This window comes from Trichosurus vulpecula, chromosome 3 (genome assembly GCF_011100635.1).
Source record: "Trichosurus vulpecula isolate mTriVul1 chromosome 3, mTriVul1.pri, whole genome shotgun sequence".
NCBI lineage: Eukaryota > Metazoa > Chordata > Mammalia > Diprotodontia > Phalangeridae > Trichosurus > Trichosurus vulpecula.
Window position 1 is genome coordinate 67,552,660 of NC_050575.1, and position 19,480 is coordinate 67,572,139.

At 41.4% G+C, this 19,480-nt stretch overlaps 1 protein-coding gene across 1 annotated transcript in view; it reads left to right on the top strand.

The window, feature by feature from the left end:
- Positions 1-17,330, top strand: part of ITK (IL2 inducible T cell kinase) — an 83,199-nt gene extending 65,869 nt beyond the window's left edge. Inside the window, exons 10-17 of the mRNA XM_036753022.1 lie at positions 185-318; positions 716-790; positions 1,931-2,102; positions 6,645-6,861; positions 8,467-8,531; positions 8,631-8,749; positions 13,330-13,487; positions 15,127-17,330. Coding sequence (XP_036608917.1) covers positions 185-318; positions 716-790; positions 1,931-2,102; positions 6,645-6,861; positions 8,467-8,531; positions 8,631-8,749; positions 13,330-13,487; positions 15,127-15,198 — 1,012 coding nt within the window. The 3' untranslated portion in view covers positions 15,199-17,330. The remainder of the gene's footprint in view (positions 1-184; positions 319-715; positions 791-1,930; positions 2,103-6,644; positions 6,862-8,466; positions 8,532-8,630; positions 8,750-13,329; positions 13,488-15,126) is intronic.
- Positions 17,331-19,480: the final 2,150 nt, after the last annotated feature.

The following is a 19,480-nucleotide window of genomic DNA, read 5'->3' on the forward strand; positions in this document are numbered from 1 at the left end:
GGTAGATGAGAATGATCACATAGATGGGGTTAGCATCACACCTTTGTTTTCTGCCACCTGAAGCTAAGGATGTATTTGTACTCTACAGCAGTTCAGTGAGAAAATCATTAGGACTTCGGGCTCACCTGTACTTAACAGATGTGTTCACTGTTCTTAGAAACACCATATGCTATTTTTTTTTCAGTGAGAACAATCCATGTATCAAGCATTATCACATCAAAGAGACCAATGACCATCCCAAACGATACTACGTGGCAGAAAAATTTGTGTTTGATTCCATCCCCAACCTGATCAAGTATCACCAGCACAACGGAGGAGGTGAGTCTTGGAGGGCAGGCTCAGAGGGGGATGCTTTACCTGGGGAATCTCAGCAAAAAGTAGGGAAAAAATAATGGTTCTTCTGGGTTTGGTTACTTTATTAACAAGCCAACTGACCTGAAGCCAAGAAAGCTGTCAGATCCTTGAGCTTACTATGTGGCATCACCGGGGCCTGTTCTGATTTTTAAAACCTCAATTTTGATATAGAAACGACTTGTCACCAAACATCAGCACCTCCCAACCAGGTCCCATATGGACATTTACGTATATTTTTCTGTTTGTTTTTCAAAATGAAAAGGAGTTTCCAAACCAAAGAAGACTCCCTAGATAGTTTTAATCTGAACCATCCCTGTGACAAAAGGATCACCCTAGGCTCTCTCTTGTCTTCTGTACATAGGTCTTGTTACACGTTTACGGTACCCCGTTTGTTCCTGGAGAAAAAAGGCCCCTATCACAGCTGGGTTGAGATATGGTAAGTGGTTTGTATTGAGATGCCATTTCTATTGCTGGGTCAGTAGTTGAAACACTATCCTTACATTCTGGATGTAAATAATACTAATTCCAGAATTCCCTATAACTAAAATTATCTTTCAACTTAAAGGCTCAGGACAAGATTAGAATGCACTTGGAGTGTGCTTGGAATTTGCATGTGTATGTAGGCATGTGTGAGGCATCTGGGTGGGTTATAGATACATGTACAGATGAACATATATATATATATGTAGTACAGGTTGGTGTTCTCTATTGGTTTGAATTAATAATGCATCTGTTCAACAGTTATCCAATACCTACTATACAGTCAGTCAACAAGTATTTGTTTGTATTTTTAAAATATTTTCTCTTTCCAATTACATATAAAAACCATTTTTAACATTCTTTTTAAAATGTGTTTTGCATGTCTGCATATGTATAACCTATATCAAATTGCTTTTCTTCTCAATGAGTAAGGAGGAGAAGGAGGGAGAGAGAGAATTTGGAACTCAAAGTTTTAAAAAAAACAAATATTAAAAATTGTTTTTACATGTAATTGGGAAAAAATAAAATATTAAGTAGACATTTTTTTGTTTAATTTTGACTTCCAAATACTCTACCTTCCTCCCTCCCTTCCCTGAGAAGGCAAGCAATTTGATATAGTCTAAACATGTGCAGTCATGCAAAACATGTTACCAAATTAGCCATTCAGCAAGTGTTTATTAAGTACGTACTATGTGATAAGTGCTGGGAATATAAATAACATGTAGAAAGAAAGACAGTTCCAGCCCTCAATGGATGTGTCAATGAATGAACCAAAAATGATTTATTGAGTATTACTATTATGAAAAATGCTATTTCAGTACTCAAATAGACACCATACCATATTATTGGGGTCTTATTAGAATACTTTGTTACATTTTTTTCAAAGTGCCTTGATCAATAACTTCCCTCTATTCTCCTACTCCGTATTTGTCTGAGGTTTCATAGTATGAGGGGAGAAAAGAATTTAAGCCTTTTCTCATTTCTTGATGACAATGACAAAAAAAGATATTTTGTCTCTTGACAGATGCAAAGTAAAAAAGAGAAGTGAACTGATCACTGAAACCTTCCCTCTCTCTTCTTCCTCTCCTTCCTACAGGCAAATGGGTGATCAAACCCTCAGAACTCACTTTTGTACAGGAGATTGGCAGTGGGCAGTTTGGCCTGGTACATCTTGGCTACTGGATGGGGAAGAACAAGGTTGCCATCAAGACAATTCAGGAAGGGGCCATGTCAGAAGAGGATTTCATAGAGGAGGCTGAAGTCATGATGTAAGTGACTGATGCTAGAGTGGATGACACACTGAAGTGATCTGCTCTGGGATCTGTCCTGCAGTGGAGGGGATCTTCTTTGGATGCCTCTCTAGTGACTAGATGGTTATGTTTGTTGTTGTGTTTTCCTTCATTTTCCAAGAGGACCATGGCATCAGGGAAATGATGACATGACTTGCAGTTGACTTTGATTTGAGTGAGGGAGGGCTGTGCAAAGTCACCAGCCTTGCTTTCTCCTCCAGAGCCATCTGGATCCAGTGACCATATATTCATCAGGAGACTTTGGCCCTTTTAAGCTTAGGCCTTTTCATATACTCAGAGTGAGGTAATGCTTATTCAGTGAATAGGCCTCTTTAAGAAGTGAGTCAAGGAATAGCACCTTTAATTAGAAAAAAAATCAAGCTGAGAGGGGAAGACCCTCAAGGTTGCTGTTCCAAAGAGAAAACAGTTACCATTGACATTCACTCTAAGCCAAGAGGGCCCAAGATACACCCATTAAGTGAAGCTTGGGCAAGGACCTATTGTGGTCCAACCCATAAGCTTCAGAGTGACTAGAAAGGGTCATATGGGCTCCAAGAGGGGCATAGAAAGGACACATAGTCTGACCTATGGCACCAGATTAGAAGATTTGAGCCTAGGTTTTAAAAAAAGGGGTTTTTTTAGGCACAATACTCAAGATATTGGTGGTTTGATTGTTAATTCTTTTTGCCTGTTTAAATCTAGACCTGTGATTTTGTTGATAGGGGAGCCCATCCTAGTATGGAAATTTACTCTCCAGTGCAGATCTCCTCTTCAACTTAGAGCCTTGAAAAGTTGATTGGGTACACTGAGAGAGATTTGCCTACCATCACACACCTAGTGTGTGTCAGAAGCTAGCCTTGGACCTGGTTCTTCCTGACCACCTAACTCCATTGGGGGTGGGGAGAAAAATCAGTCTAACAGGTCATTTTATAGTATCTTTTCAAAACAGCCAGTTATATGCAGTGCTGTTGTGTAAACAAAGCCTCAAGTTTTTCAGAGCATGAGATTGACCTTGGAAAGATACACAGGATATTCAATACTTACATACACATTACAGTGGAGCTTTCCAGCTTCTTAGTCAGACGAATCATATGTCACCTTCCAAAAGGATTCATAAAGCCTCGAAGTTAAGAGGGATCTCAGAGGTCATTTAGTGTAAGCCATGCCCAATGCACAAATTCCTTCTCCAAGACAACATGGCAAGTAGAGAGTTTCAGAAAGCTTTATGGAAGTTTTATTTCAAATAATGAGCATAGTGTGTAGAACTAGGAGGAAACTTAGAGATCACCTTGGCCAACACCCTCATTTTACAGATGAGGAAATTAAGGCCCAGAGAAGTGATTTACCCAAAGCCACCCAGGTGCTAAGTTGCAAAACCCAGAACCGTGCTAGCTGTCTTCTGCTTGAACATCCCCCAGTGATGGGAAACTCACTGCCTCCTATTCAATTTTAGGGAACAATGACCATTAGAAAGTTCTGCCCTATATTGAGCTAAAATCTGATTCCTTTTATCTTTCCCTATTGCCCCCCCCCCATTCTCTAGTAACTCAAACATGGCGGATAGGGACCCATTCCAAACACATAACCTAAAGTTGGACCAATTTGGGATGAAGGAGTTTCCTGGGAAAAGAAGGAAAGGGACGTGGAAGAGGGACTGGAATTTGATCATCTATGTAAGCAGGCAGCATCAGAGTCCCACCATTGGGGGAAGTTTAAGCAGAAGAAAGGCAACACTCTAGGGTCAAGCCAACAACATCTAATCCCTTCCCTATGTGACAACCCTTCAAATATTTGGAGACATTTGTCATTGTTATATCTCCTACTTTAAGCCCTACTGGGCAAGTCTTCATATGACATGATCTCTAGTACTCCACTGGCTATCCTACTCTGTACACCAAGCAGGTTATCGGTGTCCTTCCTAAAATGTGGCATCTAATAATCTTGTTCTAGGAGAACACATTGGGAATTATCCATCACCTTTGACCCACCTCCTGCCTTATTCTGGATCCTAGATTTTTATTAATTCAGCTTAAAGTACTACATGGTATAGTGGATAGAGGGCCAGTCTTGGAATCAGGAAGTTGTTCATTTTTGGTCATGTCCAACACTTTTTTACCCAATTTAGTACTTTATTGGCAAACATACTGAAGTGATTTGCCATTTCCTTCTCCAGCTCATTTTACAGATGAAGAAACTGAGTCAAGCAGGTTTGGACTTGCACAGGATCACACAGTTAACTAAGTGTCAGAGGCTAGATTTGAACTCAGGAAGATGAGTCTTCCTGACTCCAGGCCCAGCACTCTATCTACTGTGCTACCTAGCAGCTGGAGTCAAGAAGACCTAAGTTTAAGTCTTGCTTCTTACTCATATGAGCTGTGTAGTCCTGGGTGGATCCACCTGAAACTCACAGTTCTTAAAGCAACTTTCCAAGATACCAAGTTACAGATTATTTACTGATCAGCATGGGGGATGGAGTTTCCACATAAAGAGATCACTATATTGATGAATCACAGATCAAGACATTCTCTCCCCCTCCCCAAAACTACCCTCCCAAAAGAAGATGCTTACAGTGATACACCTTGGGATTTTTCAAAAGTCATGCTGTTTTTTTCTTAGTATGGGGCAGGACACAGAAAAAAATGGAGGAGTGAGAAAGAAAGATGCACCGAGAGAAGGAGGAAGGGAGAGGAAAAATAGGGAAAATCATCTCACATAGAATAGGTGCACAAGGAAGAGCTTCTAAAGTGGACAGGACAATGAGGAGGGGGGCAATGCTTAAACCTTGCTCTCACCTGAAATAGTTCAAAGAAGGAAGAATATATATATAAACTCAGTTGGGTGTAGAAGTCTATCTTACACAAAAGAGAAACAGGAGGGAAATGGGATAAGAGAAAGGGGAGGATTGATAAGAGTGGGTGGGTCAAGGGAGGCAGTGGTCAAAAACAAAATAGACTTTTGAAGAAGGACGAGTTAAAGAGAGAAAGGGAGAAACTAGGAGGGAGACAAAGGGGTGAGAGAAAGAGAGAGAGAGAGAGAGAGAGAGAGAGAGAGAGAGAAGGATAAATGGAAGAAAATAGGATGGAGGGAAATGCATAGTTAGTAATCATAACTGTGAATGTGAATGGGATGAAATCACCCATAAAACAGAAGCGAATAGCAGAATGGATTAGAAAACAGAATCCAACAATATGTTATTTACAAGAAACAGACTTGAAATAGAAAGACACACAGAGAGAATTAAAATAGGGGTTGGAGCAGAATCTATTATGCTTCAGCTGAAGTAAAAAGGCAGGGGTAACAATCATGATCTCAGACAAAGCAAAAGCAAAAATAGGCCTAATTAAAAGAAATAATTAGGGAAATAACATCCTGCTAAAATGTCCCATAGATAAAAAAGTGATATCAATACTGAGCGAACATATGCTAAATGGTATAGCATCCAAATTCTTAAAGGAAAAATTAAATTAGTTACAGGAGGAAATAGACATTAAAATTATACTGGTGGGGTACCTCAACTTCCCCCTATCAGAACTAGATAAATATAACTGTAAAATAAATAAGAAAGAAGTTAAGGAGATGAAGAGAATTTTAGAAAAGTTAAATATGATAGACCACTTGAAAAAAAATGGAATGGGAAAAGAAAGGAGTATACCTTTTTCTCAGCTGTACATGGGACCTTCACAAAAATTGACCATGTATTAATCTCACAAAGCAAAGCAAAAATATTTAATGCGTCCTTTTCAGGATAAAGCAATTAAAAATTACATTCAGTAAAGAGCCTTAAAACATAGGTTAAAAATTAATTAGAAGATCAAAGAACAAACCACAGAAACAATCAATAACTTCATTGAATATAATGACAAAAATGAGATGACTTGCCAAAATTTATTAGATGCAGTCAAAACAGTACTTAGGAGAATACACAGACATACACACACACACACACACACACACACACACACACACACACACACACACGCAGAGTGTCCCTAAAGTCTGGACACATAGGAAAATTGACGGCGATGTGGAGTTATTGCATCGAGCTCATGTGAATCTTGCAAAGCACATCAACCTTTGCATCACAAATGATGGAAATCATATTGGAGATGTTATTTGTTAATATTCCAGTTTCATTTCTTGAAAATATGCATTTTTGCCTATGTGTCCAGACTTTAGGAACGCCCTGTATAGATATATCTGTATATGTGTGTGTGTGTGTGTGTGTGTGTATGTATACACAGACACACACAGACACACACACCCCCAAAAAAGAGAAAGAGCAAATCAATGAACTGGGTGTACAACTAAAAGTTTAAAAAAACAGAAAAAGAACAAATTAAAAATCTCCAACTTAAATACAAAAATAGAAATTTTGAAAATCAAAAGAAAGATTAATAAAAGCGAAAGCATTCCACAAACAAGAGAACATGTTGCGATACATTGTCTCATCCCCAGGACAGTGATGCTATATGTTTACTTGTCTAATTGATTCCTCCTCCCTCATCCGTCTTCTTCTCCCAGGAAACTCTCTCATCCTAAACTGGTCCAGCTCTATGGAGTCTGTTTGGAGCAGGCCCCTATTTGCCTGGTGTTTGAGTTCATGGAGCACGGCTGCCTGTCTGATTACCTCCGGAACCAACGGGGACTCTTTTCTGCTGAGAGTCTCCTGGGCATGTGCCAGGATGTCTGTGAGGGGATGGCTTACTTGGAGGAAGCTTGTGTCATTCACAGAGATCTGGTAAGTGATTACTGAAGCCAACCTGCCAACCCATGGATAGAAATCAATTCCTGTGGCATTCAGCCTTGGTCAAAGTGGCATACATTTCTGCAACAAGCAGCCAAGTGGTCTCACAGTTGGGCGTCTGTTTAAGTAGATGGCATTTACATAGTGCTTGAAGACTTGCAAAAATGCTTTACAAGCATCCTCTCATTTGATCCTCACAACAACCTTAGGAGGCAGCTGATATTGTAATCCCCATTTTAAAGATAGGGAAACTGAGACACAGGGGCAAAGTGTCTTGCCAAGGTCACATGACTAGGAAATGTTTGAGGTGGGATTTGAACTCGGGTCTTCCTGCCTCCAGGGCCAGTGCTCTATCCACTGTTCCCCTAGTTTCCCCTAGATATGCTCTTAATGATCCCTTCTAGCTCTAAGATCCTGTACCCACCGATAAGAGAACAAGGCTCAGTCACCCAATTGGTGGCAGAGCAGCCAGGACTTGAACCCAGCTGGGGCTTTCTGACTCCAAGTTTACCAATTGTCTCCTTTGATTGAGAGACTTTTCAGTTTAATCATTCCACAAATGAGAGACAACCCTTGTGAAATAAAGGAGAGAAAGCCACCTTCGGCATAAGAAAGTCCTGCTTCTGACACAGACCAGCTGTGTGACCTTGAGCATGTAATTTCATTTCTCAACATCACCCCCTCCCCAATTGCTTTCCAAGACTATCAGTTGCAGAGAAGCTGCCAATTTTCGTTATCAAAGGCAGTGTCTACACCGCTCCCCCCACCCCTACCCCACCAAAGAAATAAACAAACCATTTCTTGAGCAACTACTATGGACTGAGAACTCTTATCATTTCTGATATTTGTGGCAAGAGGAGAAGATGTAAAGACAAATGAATTATAGGCTCTGGTCTCTCGATAATTAGAATCTAGTTGGGAAGGTGAGAGGTACACAAAATAGGGGGCAGCTAGGTGCCATATTGGATAGAACACCTGACCTAGAATCGGGAAGACCTGAGTGCAAATCTGGCCTCAGAAACTGGCTGTGTGACCCTGGGCAAGTCACTTAACCTTTGTCTGCCTCGGTTTCCTCAACTATAAAATGGGAATGATATTGGCACCTCCCTCCCAGGATTGTTGTGAGGATCAGTTGAAATGTTTATAAAGCACATAGTCAATGCCGTATAAATGTTAGCTATTATCATTACTGTTATTAATTACAATACAAATGCAAAGGCAGTCGGTATAATAAAGGAGCAGTACTAATTGCTCCAAGAGATCTAAGGAAGAAGGGATGATTTATCTGGTCCCTGATGCTATAATTTCCTCACACCAGACTGCATCAGTCAGAGCTCATCGCTGGTAACAAGATCGCTGCGGATTTCTCATAATGGGGATCCCAGGCATGAGTTACTGGAGCAAAGCCGTGCAGCCTGATAGCCGGATACCTTCTAACTAACTTCCAGCGGGGGTGTTGTGAGGCTTAATTAATGTTTGTAAAGCTCCCTTGATGTCCTTGCACAACAAATAACACAGGCAAAATACTATGATTATACGAGACTCTTTAATTAGTGATTGCTTGCCAACCCTTTCCCTTTTCTTCTGCCTCCACTCCAGGCCGCCAGGAATTGTTTGGTGGGAGAAAACCAGGTCATCAAGGTGTCAGACTTTGGCATGACAAGGTAACCAACCATCCGGATGTGAAGCTGGCCCTGCTTCGGTGGGATCCATCTGCCCTGAAGACTGGTCTCTGAGCTCCTTTCTCCATCTTTCCTTTCCAGGTTTGTTCTCGATGACCAGTACACAAGCTCCACCGGCACCAAGTTCCCCGTGAAGTGGGCCTCCCCAGAGGTTTTCTCCTTCAGTCGTTACAGTAGCAAATCTGACGTGTGGTCATTTGGTAAGTTGCTGTCCAGCCTCCCCACTGACCTACTGTGTGACTTCAGGCAAGTTGTGTCTCTGTGGGTCTCAGTTTCCTCATCTGTAAAAATAAAATCCCCCTAGCAGTTTGAAGCAGGTTATCTCCGAAGTCCTCTGCGACTCTACTAGTCTGTGTTTCTTATTTATGTTCCTTTAAATGCTTGTGAATAATAGATGAGGAGTTATTTTTAGATGAGCCCTCTTCGGGGAAGTTTTCTTGACAGTTTAGCACACTAATACATTACTATTTATTGACTGAACACTAGCTCTGGGTACCTACTGTGGGGGATATGAGGAAAATAGAAGACAGTCTCTCAATGATTTCCTGCAAGACTTGCTCTAGATGAAAAAATTCATCATCGGTATAATAGACCCTCAGCATTGGAAGGAACCTCAGTGGTCTAGATGTAGGCCAGTATCTGCCTGAACAAGAATCTCCTCTACTATATTTTGATAGCAGCATGTGAATAGAGCAATGGACTGAGAGTCTAGGAGGTCTGGGTTCAAATCCCACACCACATACTTACTAGCTGTCTAGGTCCTAGCTTCCTCACTTGTAAAGGGGACTCTGAGATATCTCCCAGCTATAAGCCCAGGATGAGCAGTTAACCACCTTTCCTTGAAGATCTACAGGGAAAGGGAAGAAATACCTCTTATGACAGCCAATTCTACTTTGGGAGCTGACCTGGTGCTAGGTGCTTCAGTGCAAAGAGAGCTGAACTTGGACTTGGGTTCAAATATGGCTCTAGACATTTACCAGGTGTGTGACCTTGGGCAAATCTCTGTGATCTCTAGTGTGTGATCTCTGTGGGTAGAAGTAATCACAAAGATGAAATCACAGTTCCTTGAAGTCAAAAGTGGGGCTGTCTCCTATTTGCCTCATATTTCCCATAGTAACCTCAATTTCTTTATCTGTAAAAAGTGAGCTCATCCACCTTTGGTGTTCACCTACCACCCAACTCTCACCTGTGGCTCCAAGAAGCTGTAGCATGCACAGCGGCCACATGCCAGTAAAAGCGTCTTGGCAGATGGGCTAAACCAGAATAAGGGCAACCAACAGGCCTCAAAACCATCAGTGAGTTAGGGGGATGTTGACCTCAAGCAGGTGAAGATTTCCCCCAGTGGAATGGGCGGATACCAACTTCCAGGCAGGCAGCTGAAGCAGGCGACAAGGAGCACTTAGAGCCTGGTCAGACATTAAAAATGTCAACGTCATCCACTGTGCATCCGGAGCCATCTTCAGTCAGCTTGACTTGCCCTGCCTCAGGACAGGGAGAGAGTGAGGCTAACAACTAGGCACAGCTCTGCCTCACTGAAATCCAATTCACAAGCAAGTCAAGATATCACCCTGTGATGTCATTGGTCCTCTTGGAAAATGAAGGACGAACAACAAAGTGAGGGATAACATTCGCGCCTACTTTATAGGGTTGGTGTGAGGATCCAATGAATTAATATAGGTAAAGCAAACAACAGGGACGTTACCTTTGTTGTTATGAATGTTCCCAAATTTAGCTACAGTGATCCTTAGATGACAAACAGATCGTCTGACACCAGGTCCATAATCAAAGCCTTTGTAGTTTGGGAGAATTATGCCTCTCTAGCACTGCCTTTGAAAACTCAGCATCACAGTCAGATCATAGGGATACATCAGATTGGGATTCAGTGAAGGGACTCCTAAAAGAGCAAGAGTATAATTTTGTTTCAAGAGATGTCATATAGCACAGAGAATAATAAAAAAAAATTAAGTGTTCATTTATATGTATAGACAGTATCACCAGCTTTCATACAACAGAGAGGTCAGTGTACTAGAAACCCTTCGCTTCTCATGTTGGAGTGCCAAGTTGGCCATCTGTGCCTTCAGATGAAGATGATAGAGACTATTGGGGGGGTCTCTGTCCCATTACCACTGCTCTGGGTGCTCCCTCAGAGAAGCATCCAAGTACTCTGGTGAACCATCTATTCTAGTCATTATTTTGTCATAAATCCAGCCCAGATTTCATGGCATTGAGACACAGGGTGTCTCTAGGTTCTGCTACCTGCTTGTCTATTCAATTCCTTAGCCCTAGCACAACCTGACCAGGTGAAGAGAAGGTGGTCACCAGGGCTCTCAGTGCCTCCCAAATGAATGGTCTCCGCCTCCAGACTCTTCCTGTCTCAAATCTGTCCTACACTTCACTGACAGATTCATCTTCTTAAAGCACCAGTGTGCACATGTCACCACCCAGGTCCAAAACTTTTGCCAGCTCCCTACTGCCTCCAGAGCAACCCCCTTAGCCTTGAAGTCAAGGTCCACCAATATGACTCCAATCATCTCATCCATTGTTTTCTCCTACTCGTGTTCTATACAACATCTGCACTGCAGTCATACCTTTCTATTGAATGGTCCCTGAATCTTTCCCATTTCTAGACTTTGCTCCCTTTGCTTGAAGTACCTCCTTCCTCCACCCCTTTCTCTTCGTGTCTCACTTTTAGCCTTGAGACCAGCTCAAGTCATGGCATCTCACTTTTGGTGCTGGATATTCACTTTGCCCTCTGATCTGTATCATACCTATTGTCTACACCATAAACAGACCGAGAGCCCATGGACTGTAGTTTGCCAACCCCCAGTCTATACCATTCATGTGCTACTTAGAATCACAGATTTAGAGCTGGAAGTAGCCTGTACAAGTCCTCTAGTCCAACCAGTTTACAGATGGGCTAACTAAGGACCAGCGAAGTTACACTGTCATATAGGCAATAAGTGACAGAATTAGGATTTTAAGGTAGATTCTCTGACTTCTACATCCTTTGATTACAAATCTAGTACTCTTTCCTCATTAGCTATCTCTACCTTGTTACCTTGTATTATATATGTATATCTATACATACCACATATGTGTACATATGTATAATGTATATCTGTATGTGTATGTATGTATAAACACATACACACATATATATGTCTTCTGTATTCCCAACTCCATGTAATACTCTGGAGTACAGATATAAGATGTTATTTTCTTTTGATCTCCAATAGTAGGTAGTCAATAAATATGTCAGTGATGCCACCTATTTGCATGATATTTACTCTTCTATTATACCAAAAAGACAGCATTAAGATAGTTTCACCCAATCTAGATAACCTCAGAAGGTCAGAGCCATGGTCCAAATGTCTGCAATTTGCAGAGGGTTTGGAGAAAAGATCAGATAATAAATGGAAGAACAAGAAAATGATAAGAGGCAATAGGTTTATCAATTTAGAGCTGGAAGAGACTTTATAAGACAATTAAGTCCAATTCCTCCCATTTTGCAAATGAGGAAACAGAGGTCCAGAGAGGCTGAGTTCTCCAATGTTATGGAGAAATTAAGTGGCAAAGCTGGGATTCAAACTCAATCCCTGTGACTCCAAATTCAGCATCCTTTCTATCATAACATGCTGCCTAGGCCTAAAAGACAACATGATGCAATTTTTTTTAAAGAGCACTATACTTTCTCTGGTCCCAGAAACCTAGTGTGAATCTCAGTTCTGAGTCTTATTTGCTATATAGTCATGGTCAAGTCCCTTCTCCTCTCCAAGCCTCAGTTTCTGCATCTGTAAAATAAGTGAAATACAAAAAAAGATCTTTATAATATCTCCCTAACAAAGTTAGTATGACCTGAACTTCAAGTACTCCACAAATGGGCACTCACAACATTATCCTAAGGGAAGAAAGGTTAAGAGAACTGTGGGGCAGGCAGAGACGGGGGCCAAAGCCACTGCTAACTCCAAATGCTTTTATCCAATCAATGAAACATCATCAAACATGCTACATTTAAAAAAAGTTTGACTAATACTTTTTGCCTTTATATCCCATTTATTTCTGAATATACTGCTCCCTTCTGAACCCCTATTCATCAAGTTTCTCCTAGTAACAAATACGTTTTCATGTAGTTTAGTCAAACTGACCAACATGTCAGCTAGGGCTGATAGCATCTGTAACATTCCACACCCCACAGCCCTCTACTTCTTCAATGAAAGGATGAAGGTGGGTCTTTCTCACCTCCAAACATGCTCCATTTGTGTGAATCAAAACAAATGGGCTTAAATCCTAGCAGGAGCTACTGTGGTTAGACATGAGGAAGAACATCCTGAGAGATGATAAGTCCTGGGTCTTTGTTAAAGGCCAGGACTAATAATCCAAGCTGGCAGAAACCTGAATTATGTGATTTTTATGTCTCTTTGGTGGATATTATTGTTTTGTTTTGGAGACACTCTCCCTATGTCTCATAGATTGTAAATGCAGCAGTTATTCCTGGGCGCAATCCAATGCACTATTGATTGGCCTGGAATCTTTGTCTTGATGCATTTCTGATCTGGGTCAGTTCACTCCTCCTTAGGCAGCCTGGGGTGGGGGTGGCGGGGCTTTGCTCCTGAGGGCTCACCACGATGGTGCTATACTTAGTACAGACACTTGATCAGCTTTGTCCTCACTGCTGCTCAGAACCCTCAGTCTGAAGCTACCCACCAGCCTCAACCTTTCCAGTAGTAAGCTTCCGCTTGGCTGTTATTGTTAATCACAACATTCTGGTCCCTTTCTGCAGGAGTCCTAATGTGGGAAGTCTTCAGTGAGGGGAAAATCCCTTATGAAAACAGTAGCAACACCAAGGTGGTGGAAGATATCAGCACTGGATACCGGCTGTATAAACCGAGACTGTGCTCCTCTCTCATCTACCAGATCATGAATGATTGTTGGAAAGAGGTCAGTATCAAGCCCTTGTCATTTGGTGGTCCTTTTCTAGAAAAAAAATACCTTCAGTTGAAGGAATGATGTAACAGAGATGACTGGGTGATATCAAATTTCAGCAGGAAACTGACTTGATTTGGAATGGGGTTCCGAGCACAGGAAAGGAACAGTCGATGATCAGTCAACTGACTGGGCATCTGTCCTAGGCATACCAGGTGAAATAAATTCAGAAGGGCTCCTCACTAGACTGACTTTAGGATCTTGAATTTTTCTGACCACATAAATTTGTAGAGAACCCAGGCATTGATTAGCTGTGATCTGCTGTAGTGGAGGAGGCCCCCATTTTGATAAAATTACAGATCCTTAAAAATGTGAAATATCTGTCACACATGTATGTATATATCAATAAGCATTTATTAAGTGCCTACTATGTGCCAGCCTCTGTGCTAGGTGCTAATGATACTAATACATGCAAAGAGTGAAACAATCCCTGTTCCCTCTCCCTCCCCCCCCACCTCTCTCTCTTTCCCTCTCCTCCCCGCCCCCCCTCCCCGCCATTGCTCTGAATGCATAGAATGTGGTTACTGAATTTTCTGATTAACTTGAATTTCCTTTTTTGCTTTAGCCCACACTTTGGTAAATCTTTCTAAAAGATCTGTATTAACTTTCCTGCCATAGTAATATAGAATAGATGCAATATATTTGAATCTTTCTTTCTCCCGATTGAAAATCTTTCAGAATCTGTTCCTTATTACTTTGAATACTGAGGATTACAGTAGGCACTAAGAACGCAGACACAGAATTTCCAACTTCTTCGGCTAAATAGCTACTGACCCCAAGAATTTGTTGTTGGTTTTTTTCCCCTTCATTTCCACAAGATTTTGAGTTACAAATTGTTGTTATTTTAAAAGTAAATCTCTAGTGCCAATTTCTTTCCTTTAATTCAGTTCAGTTCGATTCAATAAACATTTGTTAAGCACCTATTATGTGTCAGGCATTACACTAAGCACTAGCTATACAAATAAAAAGACAGTCCTTGCCTTCAAAGAGCTTATAATCTAACAAAGGAAGACATTACACATAAGGGGGTGGGAAGGGAAAGGGGAAGGGAAGTAGACAGGGTCACCAGGAGCATCTTATTCCATGGATTTGAAACCAGGAAGAGCACCAAGGTAAAGTGGAGTGAGCTGGAGTCCAATTTTTGCCTTTTATAAAGGAAGGCATTGGGAGGAGTTTGGTACTCCACCCTCCAGCCCTCCCAGGGGAGAGGAGAGGAGACTAAGGGAGGTTGTATCCAAGGCTGGAGATAGCAGCATAGGGATAAGATTAGAAGTGATGAGTTTATCATAGGAGGAATATCTTGTTCTGTAGAGCTGAAACCAAGCAGAGCAGCAGATGATACTGGAATGGGGAAAAAATAGAGGGAACAGTGAGAAAGAGACTCCAATTAATTAAAGGTTCAAAAATGTTAAATTCTGATTGAGGGGTTTTCATTCATCATATGTACATATACACATCCCTTGTTTAGTTGCAATGGTTGAGAGCATGCTGGCAAATTGTGACTTGGAATGATACAGGATGGGGAATACTGCCTTAGGGCTGTCATATTTGTCACCTGGGAAGATTCACACTATGCTTTCCTCCCTCTCTCTAGAAACCAGAAGACAGACCACCTTTCTCTAGCCTGCTGTGTCAGCTGGCTGAAATCGCCGAATCTGCACTTTAAGGCAGAGTCTCTGGGAACTGCTGAATCCGAGCTCTAAGTCAGGGGTCTCTGTGGCTCCCTGGGCAGCAACTGTCCAAGTGGGGACAGGGAATTCCTACTTGCACATAGCATTAAGGACAGCCTCCATCCCAATCCTTTCTAAAGGCCACGAGACCTGAATGAGCCAGGCCCCAAAGCTGCTAGGAAAGCAGTGATTTGAGAGCTGCCTGGAGAATAGAGGGAGCCAGATTGGAATCCAGAAAAGTTGGCAGAGGACTCTACTATCCTGAAGCCCACTACTCAACTAACCTCATGCACAGAGGACAAGACTCAGTCCTGAAGTTTTTTCTAGGATATTTCTTGAGTATGAAACTGGGGTGGGTAGGGGAGGAAAGTCATATTCTAACCCCATGGACTAAACGAATCTTTCATTATACTCAATGGCTCCATGTCCCAGAATTTTCAAAGGCTTCCAGGCTCACATGCTTTGCAGAAGGCACTCCCCTACCCACCCCCACAAGGAAACAGGGAGCTGCGTCAGCTGTGCCAGGTATATTGACCCAACCACTGTGAACCGCAGTTTCCTGCCCATATGCAGAGGAGATAGAAATGACTGCATGGCGCTGATGGGCTCAGCAGCAGCTGGCTGAAGTTGCAGCTAGTAACACTGGCACCTGTCTGCTCAGAGGAGATGGTATGGGGCTGCCGCCTCTCTAGCTGAGCAGGAGAAAAACCTGTACATTGAAAAACGAGTCACCCACACCTTTAATGGAGCTTTCTGCATTGCTCAATTCTTAACATCAGGGGAAGCCAAGTCATTGTGGGAGTCCTATGTTTCTGGAAGGCTGGGGGCAGGGGGTAGGGGGAAAGGCAAAATGAAAGGTTTAAAGTTAGGGTTAAAAGGAACAAGGAGTCAGTGCATTGTCCCTCAAATACAGGTGGGTGAAGACTGTTAGATGGGTGAGAAATTCCTCAACCTGTTACCTAGACAGGAGGCAAGAGTAAAAAGGTAAGGCTAAGAACCAGAGAGAAGAGCAAGTCAGCGGGGTTTTTGAGATCCCGAAATCACTCCCAGGTTGATTACCATGGGTGCTGATCCTGTCTCTGTGAGCTAGAATGAAATTTCCAGTCCTCTACTCTCTATCATTTACTTCTTAATGTAGTCTTACTACCTTCAATCCAGTGCAACATGTGAACAAAGAAGGAAGGAAATAAGCATTTATTAAGCACCTCCTATGCCCAGTCCTCTAGCTGCCTAAACACACATTTATTAAGCACCAAGTGATACAGGGACAATATCTACCAACAATCCTTATGTTGTTAAGCTTTTTAGAAATGATTTGGAAATGAAAATAATAGTGTTTGATAAGTTAATGGCCTGACCCCCTAAAATTGCATGCCAAGCAGCATTATTATAAGAATCCATTTACTGTATAAGCTATGTCATTGCTCTTTCTAATTCTGTAGTGAAGGAGAAAAATATAAAATTCTAGATTTTCATGTTATTGGCTTTTTATTGGGAGTAGTTGATTTATTTTTAGGTGGACTTTGAGGAAAAGCTTCTGCAATCTTTTTTGGACACCTTGTAGCCTGATATAATACCAGCTCAATTTTCCATCTTATTTAGACAAAGTTATTTGAGAAATTACTGAACTATGTCATAATATGCTATTTGTAAACTTTGTAAACTATGGAATAATTTGCTAACTTGCAATTCAAGCAGATGATTTCACTCACCCAACCAAAATAACTTCTATGTATGTGGTTTGTTTTGTTTTATTGTTGGGGCTGAGAGTCAGACTCTTCTTTTGAAGTCTCCAAGACCTCCTAGAATAGAAGCATCCAGACTGTTTGATCAGTGGTCTTATTGTTTTCTCTAATATCCTCTATGTTACATTGTTTTCTTGTTTGCTTTTTCAAGCAGATTTATTGTGAGTTTGACAGGACACGTGTACACATTTCATTCTTCAGCTATCCAATGCTTCAAATCCATTTTTTTCTGGTTGGCTCTTTTCTCTGAAAATGGTGTCTAGAGTCTTAGTAAGAGAGACTCCCCTTTGGACCAGTTTTCAATTCTAGTTGTATTTTGCATTTATTTGCAATATTTCTTTGAGAATATATATTTATATTTGAATGAGTTATAGTATTTATGAAAAGACAGTTGTATCTAGTGATGGGGGTGAGGTAATGTACATTAAATGTTATACTTCTTCTTGTTGCACAAAGCATAAAGTCAGTTGTATTCAATAAATACAAGTTTTCCCACTGCATCTATGGTGTATAGAATTTATGGTGAGATTGCCGTCCAAATATCAAACATAACAGATTACCCAAAACTTTCATGACTATTAAAAAAAACCTCTCACCTGAATTTCGCTTAAAGAGATAAATAAAAATCTAAAGTTTTACTTAGACTCAAAATTGACTAATTAACTGAACCCAAAGGATTGTTAGATGAATTGAAACCAATGAAGATGGGGGTCTCCAGTGGAGTGTCTTTTTATCCTTGCACTGCTTAATATTTTTAACAGAGATGAAGATGAAGGCATAGATGCCCTACCCAACCAAACTGGAAGACATAAAGCTTGGAGGGATAGATAACATGTTGGATGCCAGAACTGAGATAATGTGGGGTCTTGACAGACTGAAACAAGAGATTGAACTTAATAAAATAAGATTTAATAAGGCCAAGTGTAAAGTCCTAGACTTGGGTTTAAAAAAATCAATTCCAAGAACATGAGATATGAAAGATGCATCTGGAAAAGGTGCAAAGAAGGTTTGGTGGCTTTTGTGGGCATGCAAGCACAATGGCAGTGTGATATAGCAGCCCACCAACCTCAATAAACTAGAGGAAATTTTAGGCCACATTAGTAAAAGGATAGTATCCAGTAGGACAGTGATAGTCCTGCCATCCTCTTCCATGGTTAGATCACATCTGGAGGATAGTGCCCAGTTCTGGGTTCTATATTTAGAAGGTACAAATGACAGCCTGAAACCCATGCAGAGGAAGATGTTCATGGATACTGAGTGAACCCAAAGCCCTGTAGTAATTGGGGATATTTAGTCTTGAGAGGAGAAGACATAAGGGGATGTGACCATCACTTTCAACATTTTTGAAAGAAGATGTTCAAGATTAAACTGGTTGGCTTAACTCCATGGGGCAAAACTAAAGCCAATGTGTATCAGTTAAACTACATTAATTTCCAAACTACATTATATTTCCAATATAATGAAAAAATTCTTAACAATCAGAAGAGAAACGAATAGCTTCAGGGAGCAATGAGTTCTCCTTCAAAAATGATAGGCTTCTTGCTTTAGGTACAGGTTGAATGAGATGCCCTCTGAAGAACCTTCCAGCTCAGGGCTTCATCTTCTCTCAGAATCTCTAGTTTTATTCAAGGCTAGGCTCAGGTGCCCTTTCTAAGGCATTTCCTGGCCCTCACCTCCTTCCTCCCCCAGCTAGTAGTGCCACCTCCAAATCACCTGAATCTATTTTGCAGGCACCACACCCTAGTAAAACCACCTCTGCAGACAAGCTAAACCAGGTTGAGGGTGACCAACTGGCCTCAAACCCTTCAGTGAGTTAAGAGGATGACTACCCCATACATGGGTGGAATGGGCAAATAAGAACAATTTATTCCAATGGCCGTGGAGCAGTCACTGTTGAGCCCTAGAGCTTGGTCAGATATCAAAGATGGCATCCCAATCAAGACTTTTTGTCTTGCTACTGGACTTTGATGACTCTGGAAGACAGAGTGAGGCTGATGACTTTGCATAGCCCTGCCTCACTTAAGTCCAATTCATGTGCCAGTCAAGACACCACCTTGTGATATCATTGGGATTCTTTTTACTTGTGTTTTTTGTATCCCCAGATTCTGGCACAATGCCTCACCTGTAACCAGTGTTTACCAAATGCCTGTCAACTGATATAATAAACGGGATCCAATTTTTAAAATTCCCTTTAGGATCATACACTTAGAGATAGATGGCACCTTTGAAGTCATCCAGTCCAACACCGTCATTTGACAGATAAGGAAAACGAGACCCAGAGAGGTTAAGAGCCAAGATTACATAGATAGTAAATGACAGAGCTGAGATCCGAACCCAGGTTCTCTGGGACTCCGATCCCACCACTCTTTCCAGCCATCCTTTGTTCCTGGTCGAGGTTCATCATTTTTAATAATTCATTTTCACCTGCTGTGCGATAAAACAATGGCAAGCCTCACTAGTCAGTCGCCACGAGTCAGAACTGGGACCTGCTGAGGAAAAAAAAAACAACTGGGCTCATACATAGTTATGTTGG